At 37.9% G+C, this 15,234-nt stretch overlaps 1 protein-coding gene across 4 annotated transcripts; it reads left to right on the top strand.

Annotated features, from left to right (window-relative positions):
• The first annotated feature begins 4,612 nt into the window (after window positions 1-4,612).
• On the top strand, window positions 4,613-13,824 carry TZP (zinc knuckle (CCHC-type) family protein). 4 transcript variants are annotated; one of them, XM_089136923.1, is made up of 7 exons: window positions 4,970-5,059; window positions 6,046-6,598; window positions 6,780-6,965; window positions 7,036-9,382; window positions 12,666-12,781; window positions 12,955-13,067; window positions 13,594-13,824. In XM_089136923.1, the coding sequence occupies exons 2-7, from the start codon at window positions 6,142-6,144 to the stop codon at window positions 13,699-13,701; spliced, it is 3,327 nt and encodes a 1,108-aa protein (XP_088993049.1). In that variant the 5' UTR covers window positions 4,970-5,059; window positions 6,046-6,141; the 3' UTR covers window positions 13,702-13,824. The 4 variants fall into 4 exon arrangements, with proteins under 4 accessions (XP_088993051.1, XP_088993050.1, XP_088993049.1 ...); XM_089136922.1 differs by having other exon boundaries at window positions 6,774-6,965; XM_089136925.1 differs by lacking the exon at window positions 6,046-6,598 and having other exon boundaries at window positions 4,613-5,059.
• The last annotated feature ends 1,410 nt before the right edge of the window (window positions 13,825-15,234 follow it).

Below are 15,234 nucleotides of genomic sequence, written 5' to 3'. Positions count from 1 at the left end.
CTTCAAATAGCAGTAATCATTCTCCAGGAAGGTGATCAGATGCATTTCAGAGCTTGCAGAGGGAAGAACATCTTTCTACCAAAAAATAATAGGGAAGAACATCTCAGCATAGGGGTTAAATGGATAAGGTTGAGCTGAGGTACCTGTCTAAGTATTCATTTGCAATACTCTGTTTCGATCGATTGAAAACTTTTCAGCTACTGCAAAAATGAAATCTTTACTTTAGATAATCAAATACTGATTTTGCAAATTTATTCTCCACTTATGTAACTTGAGTCCATGAGTTATGAAAATTATGGTTTTCTTATCCTGATATTACCAGTGCTACTTTACTTTGATAAATTATTGCTCTTACCCTTTCTTTCTTAAACGAATTGATCAATCTTATAGTCTATTGTAGTACTTCTTTGTCCTGAATTTTTTTTTCTTGATTTTATTATTGGTGGTTTTATCAAATCAAGTCACACATGAACCATTTAAACCTCTCATAACAAGCCACAAGAAACTTGTGAGTGCATTCCATCTACATAATGAAAAATTGATGCTTCAGAATTCAAGCATCAATGTGCTTCAATCATGGTTAAGACATGAACTGATATAAACAAATTATTTTAGTATTTCTAAAATGCTAATGAATCATAATTCCTGTCATAAAAATCAAAATGATGGTTGTCAAAAACTTCCCAATTATTTTGACATGAGCTGTGTGGGATTTATCTCTGTAGGTTTTATTTTTAATTCTCTATATGTAAGTTCTTTGCATTACATTGACAAAATCAAGGATAGCATACAAGAGAATGGAGGAGAGGTGACTCTATAGCAGGTCTTGGCAATAACATGCTAAATACCATAGCAACCGACCTGATAGGCACTAAACCCTCTTATTGGTTTGGTGTACTTGGTGAATTCTTAAAATTATCATCTCTCTTACACAGTTCCAGGTGAGAACCCTTTTATTGAGAACTTAAGAAGAGGGATATGTACTATGAGTTACTTTGTAACTATGACTGCTACATCCTATGGTGCTTACACAAACCAAGCTTTGCTTAAAATTGTTCTATAATTTGAAGTGGTTGTTCATCACATTATAAAAGAAATGTTGGTTTTAGATCTGTATCATTTGGATGCAATTGAGCACATTGTTCTTATCTTGTCTCTGTTTTACAGGGCTGTGGATCATAACTGTGGAAGATTGCAAGTTTCCCCTGGTGCAATAATTGTTTTGACTTGGAAATATCTGTTTACTTGCCAGTTGGTCCCATCACGGCTTTATATGTTGCAGAAGTTTTTGGTATCCATTTTCAGCTACCTGATCTCACCCTTGTAGTTACTGAATTTATTAACTTTTTAGCAAATCGTGATGAAACATTTAGTCATCCAAGTAATTGCTTTTGTAGGTGCTAATAGTCTTGCCTCACCGAGGGATTTTCTTGTCCCTGCTACTTGGTATGAAGACAGTGTTATGTTAGGACCCGAATTCATGTATTCCGATTTGGAAGATGGACCCGCACCGACATTTTTGGTGGGTGACCTAAATGACCCGTTTGTAGATATTTGTAGTGGAAGCAGAGGGCTGTAGCCCACCACTAATCTGGACTGTGAAGGGGTGCGAGGGCGGAGCCCTCGAGGTATGGTATGACCCGAACCTGTTTACCTGTTTTTGTTTCTTTTTCTATTCGTTATTTCGTGTTGTTTGTTATAAAAGATATGTTTTGTCCAAAATACATTGTTGTACAAAAGTTCAGTGGGGATTTCTTCAGTACAAAGCAAGATTTTTCTTCTTCCTAGTGTTCTTGCTTGGCAAGGTTTATGTCCCTTACAAGGTGTACCTATTTTTTTCCCTCATGCCACAATAGGGACATATACAGAAACTTCTTATGGTGAGAACCTCCTCCATACATAGTCAATAAAAATTTTGTAGTCTTCTCCTAATAAAGTAACTTTCCTCAAGTATTTGAAAGTCTAAATTTACTTTGCAACTTCTCTTTATATACACACAAACTTCTCATGGCAAGCCTTCTCCTTACTTAAATTTTGTCCCAGTAAAGTAACTCTGTTTTAGTATTTAAAATCCTCTGGGTTTTAATTTACTTGTGTTCATTTTCAATGGAAAGACATCTATACCCTTTGTCCTGATAGGACAGAAATTCTCATTGAGCCTATACATGTTCTTGGCCTTCCTGATGCAAAGGATCAATGCACCAGCACCAGAAAACCTCTTCCAGATAAAGTGGTATGAATTTTCTAGGCCTGACTGAAACATGATGTAGCTCATCATCCAGCTTCACTTTTCAACATTTTCTGATACTAATCATCTCTGGGCACTGAGGGGGGGCACCTGTGGATTGGATACGTTATCAGACCCTAATTTGAAGTCATTTTTTTCTTCTAAATATGAAACCCTAATTTGAAATTTCCAGAACACAGGGACAAGAAAATCCATTATATGTTTCTCTGTTGTTTTCACTTTTCTGAAGAAAGGGTAGCTGTCTAAGTTGACTTTCATGCTGCAAGTTGCATACCCTTTTGGGCTTTTAACAAAATTAAAATCTGGAGTACTGGAAGGATATGTAGTGGAAATGAAACTGCTTTTCCTATTTTCTAAGCCAGTTGGTGTTTGAATGTTTCTGGTTTTTTGTGTCTGAGTGGTGGGGTAGTATTTATGAATGGACTGGTTGTCATTGCTTGCATTTATATTGATCAGTTGGGAGAGATGAAGATGACATCCAAATATCCAATAACAACTGGGCAACTAGCAATCACTCGAATCGAAGAGTACTGGAACTGCCCTTTATCTTTGAGGATTAAATTTGATTTTACTTTCAGGAATCATTAAAGAGAAAAGGATATGACAGATAGAGGTGGGATCCATTAGAAATTTGGGTTTCAACATTTTTAGAAATTTCAATCCACATGTTAAATACTTACACATATATATATATATGTTTTTGTAGAAATTTTCTAAAAATGTTGAAACCCAAATTTTCTCTCCTTTTATAAGAAAAGATGATTTTGTTTTGATATCAAACAAGTGTAAGCATCCACGTGATTGAAATTTAATGAGAAAAACAGGAAAGAAAAAGAAATAACAGTGAAGAAAAATATGAAATATAAGCCCCACGAACTTGTTTAACTTTTCTATAAAGTTTCACAAAATCCTAGGGTTGCAATAGGGCCGGAGTTTGGGCTTTTACAACCTCAAGTCCAGCTTTACATATTCTAATTTAAGTAAATTCATGTACTGAGCTTAAGCTCTATAAGACCAAGTTAAACCCATTATTGCCCTGACCTTAAGCTCTATAAGGCTAAGTTAAACCCATTCCCGCCTTGATTGGTCCTGTCCCTAGACCTAGCTCTGGCCCTAATCCTAATTAGCCTTATACTTGATCTTGTCCCTGGCCCTGATTGCCCATATCCCTAGCTTTGGCCTACTTTTGTCCTTGTTCTTAATTCATTGAGATCAAGAACAAAATTAGGGCTAAGATTCAGGAGAATCAGGGCTAGGGACAAGGCAAAAAATCAGGGATGGATTGGGACAAGCTCGACGGGCCAAAAAGTAATCTTAGACCCGACCTTGCCCCTAATCAGGGCTAAAATCTTGAGTCCAAGCATTATTCAGGGTCTTGAAGCCAAGCATTATGCTTAAGGTGGGTCAAGGCCATCAGGGCCAAACTTGCAATACTACAAAATTCCACAAAAAATTATGGGTATTTTTTAATTGTGAGATTGAAAAGAAAAAAGAAAAAAAGTGACACATTAGCACACAAAATTTTTTTTTTAAGCAAATTTATTTCTTATTTTTTGAATTTTTTACGTGTGGATCCCTTTAATGGACCATAAACTAATGTTGGGTCCCCTTAATGCATTATATGGATCCCAGCAAACTAACATCATTAGTTGCCGTTAAGTATATTTAAATTTGAAACATGAAAGGACAATAATGCCCCTCAAATTATTTAATACATCGTGTTAATATATAGTTTTAAAAAGAGATAATTGATAGTATTAATTATATGGTTAATATATTAATAAATTTGAATATACTTATCGACGACTAACAGTGTTAGTCTAGTTATAACCCACACGTAATATATCTCACTAAGGAAACTCAACATTAGTTTATGGTCTACTAAGGAGATCCACACGTAAAAAACTCTATTAGTAAACTTTTAAAATTTCATTAATAACAGTATATTTCAATGAGACGTCATTGTGTAAATTGTTACCAACCCAGATCCTGTAATTGAGGTTGAGTGAATTGAGACGGGGCAACATGAAAGTTCTCCATTTCTGGTATCTAGAAAAGAATCTCAATCTCCCTGTAGACTGAAGACAAATTGGGGTTAAACCGTTAACGAGATTACCAGAAAGTTTTAGTTTATAGTCACTTAATCAAAAAGGTATTAAGGTTAATAACCAACAGATTATTTGCATGATGTCTCGCCATTTATGGGTAACACAATCTGGAATCTGATAACGTCACTGGTCACAATATCTCCACGTTGGCAACTGTTCAGCCACTTGTCTCAAAAACCTTCAAAAGCACAAAAGGTAAAGACTAAAACCTGCCAGTACATAAAAGCAAAGCTTCCATGTAACTGTGGTTGCAGAAAGCTTGGCAGTCATTGTCTTTCTTCTATCCTCCCCTCTCTCTCATCCAACATGCATGATGCAAGTCTCGTCTCTCTTTTTTCCTTTTTAACCTTCTGTCCATTTCTGTCCGTCTTCTTCCTTCTTCTTCCTTCTTGTTCTTTTTCTTTTTCTCTTTCTCTTTCTCTCTTTCACACCATTATGCAACTCTTCTCTCTCTTTCATTTCTCTACATCTATCCGTCTCTCTCTGTCTCTCTCATTTGGCTTCTCTCATGTCATGAGTTTCGTTTGATCAGTCGTCCTCTCTGAACGTTTGAGAAATTCTTCTAGCTTCTTCTTTCTTTCCTTTTGCATTGGGCAAATATGTATCACAATACTTCTCTGGGAGATGCTTACAGCTAAGAAATTTCAGAGCAACGCTTGGGCAAATTGGATGCTGTATGGATTTGAAGACTTGAAAGAAGCAAGTATGTTCTCTGAAACCACTTGTTCTTAATGGGTTTTAATATTTCGGAATACTCTTTTTCTAGGGGCCACTGTTTACTACTTCAATCTTGGGTTTTCATTTCCTTTCTGCTCGCTTTAAGTTCCCTAGGTTGGATAGAACTCTGCGCCTCCTTCCTGCTGTTTGCTTTCTGGGTTTTTCGTTTTCTAGAGAAATTCATGTCCCAGGCCTTGCAAATCATATGAATGCCTCTTAGACTTTGAATCCTGCGACGATAGCATGAGGGGGCACTCCTTTCACTTTTTTTTTTTCAGTTATTGCTTTGTTTTTAGCAATCTGAATCTCAACTAAGCATTTCCAGCTGTAAAATAACACAGAATGGAAACCCCTCTGGTAATATTTATGGGGCAGATTTTGGCGTTTGTTTTGTGGGATACTTCTTACTGCTCTGGAATATTGCCTGCTGAAGTGATTCTAAGTTGTGAAATTCTGATTTTTAGTTTGCTTTAATTGGTGCGTGGCTAGTTTAATTATATCAGGGGTGTTTTAAATCCTCAACATGGAATTGAGGTGTGTTATAGTTGTTTCTAGTTATATGGCTTGCTCTGTTCATCAAATTTCGAAGGATTAAATTGGAAGTACTGGGTCCAACAAAGTTTCTTTTTGGAAATGTTAGAGGTGAACTCACTGATGAATCTGGGGCATTAGATTTTTTTCTTAGTAGAATAGAATAGAACCTGGTTGTATATTGCTAGCGGAACAGCTCTGGGCATTTGATGCCCTCTAGAGGCTAAAATTTGGGGAGATAGAGGAAAGCCATAGAGAAGGTTATGAAAGAGCCTTGATATCTTTCCAGTTAATCACAGATGAATGAGAAATTTATTTGGTATTCTAAGCCCATATAGAAGGGATGTCCGTAGACCATAAGCTGTGTTTATTTTGGTACCAGAATGCACATTAATGGAGAAATAAAATAGAGTGGCATAACTGGGATTATGTTGCTTGCAGGCACAGGGTGCCTGATTAAAGGCAAGGAGGGGGAGTACAGTGGACGCTGTTATCTCAGCTTTTCATAGTGAGCCAATTATATTCTAGAAGATAAACATGGACAGTAACTATGAGACAGACGCAGAAGAAGGGCTTGCTCTTGATTCTGCCAATAATTGCATTCAAAGGGCACTGGATGGTAATTCTGGTGCAGGTATAAATGCAGCGTCAATGAAAGAGATGATGTTTGTGACTGCCAACCCCTTGTCCGAACTAATATGGTCTCCACATAAAGGTTTGAGTCTTAAATGTGCTGATTTCAGCGTGTCCGAGAAGAATCACTCCTTTCTTAGGGGTATAGGATCAAAAAATATGATTCTTGCACCTCATGAGGTTAGTACATCAAAGGGAACTAACAATGATGAGCCTCAATCTGATGGAAACTTTCTTTCAACGCAAATGGCATCTGAATTTGACAGTGAAGTTTATGAAAGAATCACTTCTGTCTGGTCTCCCGAAAATATTTCAGGCATCATTGCAATCAATGGGCCAACAGCTCATGGACACAATCTAGGTAATCAAACTTCCATAGTGTGAAATAAATTACCATTGCCTTCTCAATGCAAAATGCTGAGTAGGTCTAGCTACAATTTAATTACTTGAATTCGTGGGCATGTCTCTGGTTCAGTAAAATCCTCAACTGTATTATGTTATGAATTATGATGCTAAAAGTGTTATTCTCTTGGTAGGATCAGGTGGAACCAACAAAGAGTCAGATGCAGAGATGGAATTGTCAGTTGAAGATATTGATCTGCATGCAGAAAACCGTTCATCTGAAAAAGGGAAGGGCCTTCATTGTGCAAATAACATTCAAACAAATGAGACTTCTGGGGTTGGAGGAAACACTATCTCAAGTTTTCAGGCTGAAACCTCTATGCCAGGTAAGCACCAACTATAGTCCTTATTGCTTTCCTATTTCATCATCTCACAGATGAACATGTTTTTCTGCAGATCTAGAAGATGTGAATCTTGTTGATTCATCTAAAATGGACCAACAAATCTTTGATCTTTCACGGCTAGAAACAGTATGTGCAATCCCTAATGAAGGAACAAGCTCAAACCCTTCTGAAAATTCTATTGATGTTGGTATGTCCAAAAACTCAATTAAACCAACTAATGCTCTCACTAACTATTTGCCACTTGTAACAACCCCAGTTAAAAATCCTGGGGGAGAACAACATGAATTGGCAACCGAAAATAATCTATGTTTGAACGATGAAGGTTCTGAGGAGGGTAGAAATGTAGTATCAGAGTCACAGCATTCTGATGAATCTAAATATAGTACTGAACAGAATAAGGGGGAATTTCCCAAGGATCAAGTATCTCCAGGTGAAGCTTCTCCATATTACAGTGGAGTCTGTTTGCGTCTACTAGAATCTAAAGCAAGATCTTTGTCTGATGAAGAAAATGGGAGAACTAAAAGGAACGATGACACCAATGAAAGTGTTGAGAGTTGCAACAGTGCAGGGTCATGTAAAATAGAAAAGAGACCACGGAGCTTTGAACCAAAATTGGTTGTCAGCAATAAAAAATTGAAGAAAGAAACCATTAAAAATCTAGGTTCTGCCTCTTTTGAGAGACCAAACAGCTCTTTCATGAGTTGGATTTCAAACATGATTGGGAGATTACCTAAGCCTGATCCAGTGGAGAAATCTTCATTAGCTCTTACAGTGAGGCCACTTCATGAACATCCAAGTCGTGGTCAGAAGTGCATGCCGTGCCAGAAAAACCCAGACCCTGAGTGCACAAGTATGGGTTTCCACGCTATTTTCCAGTCTCTCTATATTCCAAGAGAAAGGAGGCAGGACTCAGGAACTTGGAATCTTGATCATCAAGAAGAAAGGATGCAGGACTCAAGAACTTGGAATCTTGATCATCAAGAAGAAGGCTTGAAAGAACTTGATCTAGCTAACATGATACGTGATAAAAGTACTACTCCCATATCATGTGATGAGGAGAATAAAAAATTATGTGAGCATTTACCTATATCAAATGAAAAGTTTAACCAGGGTACATCTGGAAGTGCAGGTCCTTCAACACTTCCTAACATGTATACCCCACAGCTTGCTGTTCAGGCAAGCCACAAGGCCAGCAATCCTACAGTAAATAACAAGTTGCATGCTTGTACTAGTGAGGAAGGTGCACCTGGCTTATCCAACGTCCCTCTTTGGAATGATTCTAAGTCTCCATCTGGAGGAAAAGAACCATATGGAATCATGGAGCAAAATAAGTTTCCAATGTCTGAAGCAAACAGAGGAAGTCTCTTTGTTAGTGCCTGGATTAGTAGATTTTCTCCACAAGCTTCAGTTCCCTTGTCAAGTTCACCTCAGTGCAAGCATAACGGGTGTGAGACTAATGAGGGTTCTTCTGGCTGCGTCGAGCTTCAACCTCAACCCCAGAATTGTGCAATTTCTGCCAAGCAACAAAACAGTTTGGAGGATTGCAAGGATCCTTCTGCTGAGAACCCAATGGATATCATAGAAAAGATGCAGAATTATGCAGTGAACATATCCACCTCATTGGGTTTAGAAAGTAGAAAATGGCATAACTATCAGAAGGGCACCTCTAAGTTGAATCCTATTTTTCCTTCAAAAATATTCAAAAGTTCAGAGGATATGGCTTCAGTCTTTGCAAGGAGGTTGGATGCTCTCAGGAACATTATCCCATCAGTAGTAGAGAAGTGTACAGTTCCTGAAAGCACAATCTGTCTTTTTTGTGGCAAAAAAGGGCATAATTTGAGAGAGTGTTCAGAGATAGTTGAATCTGAGCTTGAAAATCTTCTCAGCAGCATCGGTCCTGATGACGGATCAGAAGATTCTTGCTTGTGCATCCGCTGTTTTCAGCTTAATCATTGGGCCAATTCATGTCCCAATGTACCCTTTAGAAGAGAAACTCATTCATACAATAATGCATCAATGGTTAACTTTGGCAGTTTTGGGAAAATGCAGCCAAATCCATCAGATAATACTCATGAAGGGGAAGCGCATTTGATCCGAATGAACATGAACAAAAAAGTGGATGAAATGAAGGTGCATATTGGACAGCTTTCAGGTTTGAAAATGCTTAAGAATTACTCTCCAGGAAAGAACTTATTCGGAAATATGGAAGAACAGAGAGCGTCCACAGAATATGTGCTGAAAGGAAAGCAGAATGCTTCAAGTTCTCAAGAGAACGACTACAAAGAAAATCGAGTTGTCACACCCTTGTGTGACAGTGTCACTAGGAATATCCCTGATGTACCAAGAGGAACCTTTGAAGCAATAAAGATGCTTCGTCTTTCTCGAATGGATATCCTCAAGTAAGTGGTCCATTTCTTAGTGGCTTGACTATCTGAACCACTCCCTCAGCCAGATAATCAGAAAGAGTAAAAAAAAATTCTGAGTTGTATTTTTGAGGACTCCTATAGGATATGTGGTAATACAACACATGATATGTTTTGGGTGCTAACTGTTATTTTCCATTTCCCAAGGCATCAAAGATCTCTAAGAGAGTATCGTCAGCATACAGTTCTTTTAATTCCAGCTTTCATTCTCGAAGCCTAGATATTTATACTTCACAAGATTCTTTGTTGTCACTAGACTAGTCCTGGTAAAATATCGGATAATAACATGATTGGAAGTGTTAGATCAGAATTCTAATTTTAACTTTTGTTCAATTGGAAGCACTGGTGACTCACTCCAATCCATTTTGGTTCTTTAGAGACCCTGCAATTTTTTCTGTGATATTTAAATCTCAACTAGCATAATCTGATGGTTTATATTCCAGAGAAAATCTTTCACTCATTGAACTCCATATCTTACATTTATACTTCCATTGTACAATGTCATCCTGGAATTACTACCATCCTCTTGCACTTTTCTTAGAAGGACAACTTGTCAGTTGTTATTATGCACTTGCGCTTCTCTTAGAAGAACTTGTCAGTTGTTATTTCTGTAAAGCATTATAGAAAAAATTTTAGGTAGTCTATATAAAGGGGTATACCTAGTGCACAAGGTTCCCACCAGGTGGGGTCTGGGAAGTTTCATTATCTATATGGCCATAGGCCTGCTTTCATGGAGAGTTGTCTTTAAGATCAGTTGAGATTATTGTGACAAGAGCTTTCTTATGCTTCCATCGGACTCTGCAGCTCTATCTTGGACAGAGTTGCACTTCCACTTGTATCTCTATAGAGATATTCATGCATGAATTACATTTTGTTTCATTTATACTTGGACACAGCTTTAAAGAGACAGTTATTATCTTGTGAGAGGAAACAACTGAAGGATGATACTTGGACTGAATTGTTATGTATCAATCAGTCTCATTAGGTAGATGACTGGTGCAATCCAAGACTTAGGAGCTGCCAAGATGGTCAATCAGGAAAAGGGCAATATATATATAACCACAAAGCCAACAAAGAATACAAAGCAAGGGAGAAAAGGGGGGGGGGGGGGGAGGACACCACAAAATGGACTGTTCAAGACCCCAGGTAACAACAACATTCCTTGGGGTGCTAAACCCAAGAACGATTGGAAGGGAGGGGGTGGTCTAGAAAGAGTCTGATTTGAGGAGGTAAGAGTGGACCTAGTCAACCCAAATAGAATTCTTGTTGGTAGAAATCTTCCAGATGAGCTTGAGTAGGCCAGCAGTATTGTAGTCCTCAATCCGTCAAATGCCCTAATCACCTTCCTTTTTAGGCTTGCAAACGGCATCCCAGGGTGGGGTGGAGAAAACACGTAGACTCATTTCCTTTCCAAAGAAAGCTACAAAACAGGACTTCCATTGCATGGATAGTAGTAGCCTTCGGGAGGGTGAAGATGCTACACCAATAGATGTAGGAGGCTTGGAGGATGGACTGGATAAGGGCGAGTCTCCCAGCACAGTAAAGAAACGGACTGGATAAGGGTGAGTCTCCCAGCAGAGTAAAGAAATCTGCCCTTGCATAATTGGAGGCACCTTTTAATAAGCTCAAGCATGGGAGCGCAATGATGGCTAGAAAGCTGGGCCGGGATAACGAAGTATTTGACTGGCAATGTACCTAGGGAGAAGGAGAGTGAGTGAGGGAGGTGGGGAAGCCAGAGAAAAAGAGATTGGAGTGGTTCTTTTTGGCAGGGTACTAACTGAAGAAGATTAGGTAGTCTAAAAATGTCTAAAATTTAGGGGACACAAATATTTAGTTAACCACAATACTAGTAATCATCCAAACCTCTTTTTTATTTTTTAGTTTTCTCCACCAACTATCCCCCCCCCCCCCTTTCTCTACTTTTGTTCCTTCCCCACTAGGTGGATAGGGCTGGGGGAAATAAGTTCCTCCAACATATCAGCATTTTCTTCAATTGCATATGCTGTAGTCAGTATTGAAGTGAATACATTATTGTCAGAAAAACCTGAAACACATAGGTCTCCTATCATCTCCTTATAGGATGAAATGATTGTCTATTGGAGAACAGATTCTTTTTATTCGGCATTTTATGTTCATAGGGAAAATATGTACTGTGCAGCTTTGAAGGTAATTAACTACCTTCTGTAAACACTACCTATGGAAAGAAAGATCACAGTGAGAGGAGAACGTTAACATACTGATAGTAAAAGAAAACAACCAAGACACCTAATCCCTTAAATCTTGGAAAAAAACACCAATTAGTGAAATTTGAGATCCAACTGAGAGGTGTTCATCCGAAAAAAGATCATCCAACTGAAAAATGACCAGTCATCTGCTTGTCAAGATAGGCACTGTGATGCATAATAGAAATCAAATTGCTTTGTTAGCATTCCTTCTCTATGGAGAATCCTTGTGTTTGATCATGGTAGGTTGGTGTTCGATCCAATCAATTCACCTTGCGGTGTGAAGCCCGGGTGTTACATTGTTATTCTCAATTCCCTTGTATTGTCCTTTCAATTTCTTCATCATAGTTTTGCCCCTGTTTTGAAGATCTATTCAGCCCATATTGTCATGCTATTATCCTTATAATACCAGTCTAGTTTCAGCCCTCTTTCACATCTGAATTTTATTTAATCTTAAGTCTATCAAATCTGAAATTGATTCCCTGGGAAAGGTCCTATTTGGCTACTGTTTTGATCAATCAAATACAGTACCACATTACACTGGGAGATAGGTTTGCTAAGGGAGATACTCGTCTACCTAGAACACAGACCTAGGTTACCCTAAACCTTTTTCATGGAAGTTAAATTGCCAATGATAACATTTATTTAGCCTTGGCTCCTCGAATAATGATTTAGCTGGAATCATTATGACTTCTGAAAAGCAACTCCTCCTTGAGAATTAGTTAATTTAAGTAATTTTTACAGTTGTCACAAGGTGAGGGGATTAGACACATCAGTGATGCAAAGGAAACATGTATGCCCAGCCTTGTGTCCTCTATCAGGTGGACAGTTCAATTCAGTAAAGTCATCTTTCAATGTGACTAAAATATATACCCACCAGGAAAGCAGATATTTGTGAACCATCAAAGGATGAACTGGTGGACTGAGGATGTGTGATGCACTAAATGAGTATTTCGGTATAGTTTTCCATACTGTTCCTCTAAAATTTATGTCCCATCCTTGCTAGTTTGATAATTTCTGATTATGTTTAACTTCAGATGGACAGCATCATCAAGTTCAACTTCTCAGCTTGATGGATTTTTTCTGCGTCTGCGGCTTGGAAAGTGGGAAGAGGGACTGGGGAGAACATGTTACCATGCGGCTTGCATTAATGGTAAACTTGGTTACACACAATCAGAACCATAGTCTCTGGTTTTTGTATTGTGTCTGTCTCTACATGTATGAGTTCTTGTTATAACTTTTAAGTTGTGGAAATATTAGAGATATATAACTAAGGCATACATGAAAATATTAGGTGTCTGTTTTTTCATTATTGTGATTTTACAGGGACACTGACAGAAAAGTCATCCAGAAGTTCTAGAATTTCCCTTTCTGTGACCATTGGGGGTTTCAGATGCTCCATTGAAAGCCGCTATGTCTCTAACCACGATTTTACAGAGGTTAAGTTCTAATTTCAGCCGATTGCCTTCTATTTGAATAGCAGTCCTTTTTCTCTTTTCCCTGCTTTTGTTGAACTATGGTGGAATGACTTGATTTTCACCAAACCCACATTTGGGGGGGGGGGGGGGGGCATGGAATCTTATCCTTAAACCTCCTTGGAAATTATGATATACAGTCTTAAATCTTAATCCTTTTGGTTTTCAGATGGTATGTCTGTCTGTCTGTGTTTAACCCTTCTTTTTAACTTTTTGGTTGTCAATGACCACTATATTTTATCATAACCTTGTCAAGACAGTTCATCACATAGTAATATTTCTTTCTTTCTTTCTTTCTTTTTTTTTGGGGTGTGCGGGGTAAGGGACGATCAAAAGAACTACTTAGTTCAGCTCTTTGGTGACGACATGGTTTTTTCCTGTATATATTGTTTATACGTTTAGTTCTTTTCCAATTTTAATAGCAAGGTAGATTTATGCGGTATCAGTGTTACATGCTTTGTAGTGATTATGCCTACTTGCTGTTTTACAGGATGAGCTTTTAGCATGGTGGTTTGCAATGTCAAATGCTGGTGAAAAACTGCCCTCTTTAGATGACCTGAAAATGAAACTTGAAGAGAAAGAGAAGCTTGGCATCTGACCATGGAAGGCTTCTTGTGTCTTCCTTCCAATTGTAACGAGGGTCTGTCATGTGAAAGAAATTATTTTTCTTTTTCTGATCTTATGCATTCATTATCTGCAATGAAAGGATGGTTTATATTTAGACCATTTAAGTAGTCAAGCCTATGATTCTTTGCTGTACAAAGCCTTTGAATGAGCATCTCAATTGTGAAAGCATTTCATGAAAGTTGAAAAGGTTTTGAAATATGAATCTAAGAGCCGTATCCCTCCATGGGTTTCAATATTGACTTCCAGACAAGTAGATGTTTTGTACTCTCAGGATACGAGATGGATTTTGGGGTGGGGGTGTGCAAAATAACACCTTGGGCGTCTAGAGATGCTCTTCTTTACCCAGGTGTAAGGGATAAGTTTCAGGTGCTGGAACTGTTCCTATCCTACATTTGTACATTTCCATCTTTGCAAATGTCAGTACAGTTGACTAAGTAATAAGTTGGCTACGAAATGATCAGAGACAAGCAAGACCATTACAAGTTTACTAATCTTCTTTCAAAATTTTGAATTGAAGTCCATGACACACCAAGGTATAGTGCAATTGCTTGGGGAAGATTTAGATTTGAAGTTTTCTTTAAGTTCTTGGGACTATGGTATGCCTGTATGAACTTCAAATTGGAACACGCCAAAGATGGCCTTGTGGTAGGTAAACAAAGATGTAAGATTCTTGCATGGATCATAACTTTAGATATGGCACCTAGGACCTCTATGCTATATTGTAGAATCCATCTCCATAACTTTGCATATCGAAGAACTTCAACCTTTTGGAACTTTCTAATAAATATATCACTATACTAAGTCTTCTAAACCTACAATTCTCATGTCATTGGGTTTCTCCTCCTCCAAACACTGTAACAGTTCTATTTCAGATTGACATTCCAATCATAGCCTTAAGATTGTTCCGTTTTTAGGTTTGACATTCCAATCAGTAGTTTCAACAAAAAGCAGATAATTCTGGGGCAATCAAGGGCAGTACTGTGTCTAGAAGCGTCGATGCTTCAAACATCAACAGTGATGAATACTATTTACACTACCAGAGTCTTTAGAGGAAACAATCTTGAAAAGTCCAATGAAGAAAAATAAAATCATAAACGAAAAAGTAGCAAAACAGACGAAACTTAACTGAACCTTGAAAATAAAGCTCACCTTATGTGATCTTTAATTCTCCAAAAGTTACGCATTTGACGAAGAGACTGCATCAAATTTCAAACCTGCACAAGCGTTTCGAAACAGTCAAAAATCGTTGAAAGACGAACACAATGGATGACTATATCCAAATCAGAGAAGATGAACGAGACCGAAAACGAACGAAGGAGCAGGAAAAACTTTTTTTTCTTCGGAAAACGAAGAGTCCAACCCAACGCATACTTCTGACCGAATTTTCAATTTACCATGCTCAACTTTCCCGCTTAACAGTTTTATGGGAAAATTACTTGATTAACTAGATTTAAGTTTTTATTACAAAATAACCACTCAAAGTTTTACTTAATAAAACTAAGGG

This window comes from Hakea prostrata, chromosome 10 (assembly GCF_041222555.1).
Source record: "Hakea prostrata isolate BN-2017 chromosome 10, UWA_Hpros_2, whole genome shotgun sequence".
Lineage (NCBI taxonomy): Eukaryota > Viridiplantae > Streptophyta > Magnoliopsida > Proteales > Proteaceae > Hakea > Hakea prostrata.
Note: the sequence above shows the minus strand (reverse complement) of the source record. Positions and strands in the feature narration are given on the sequence as shown.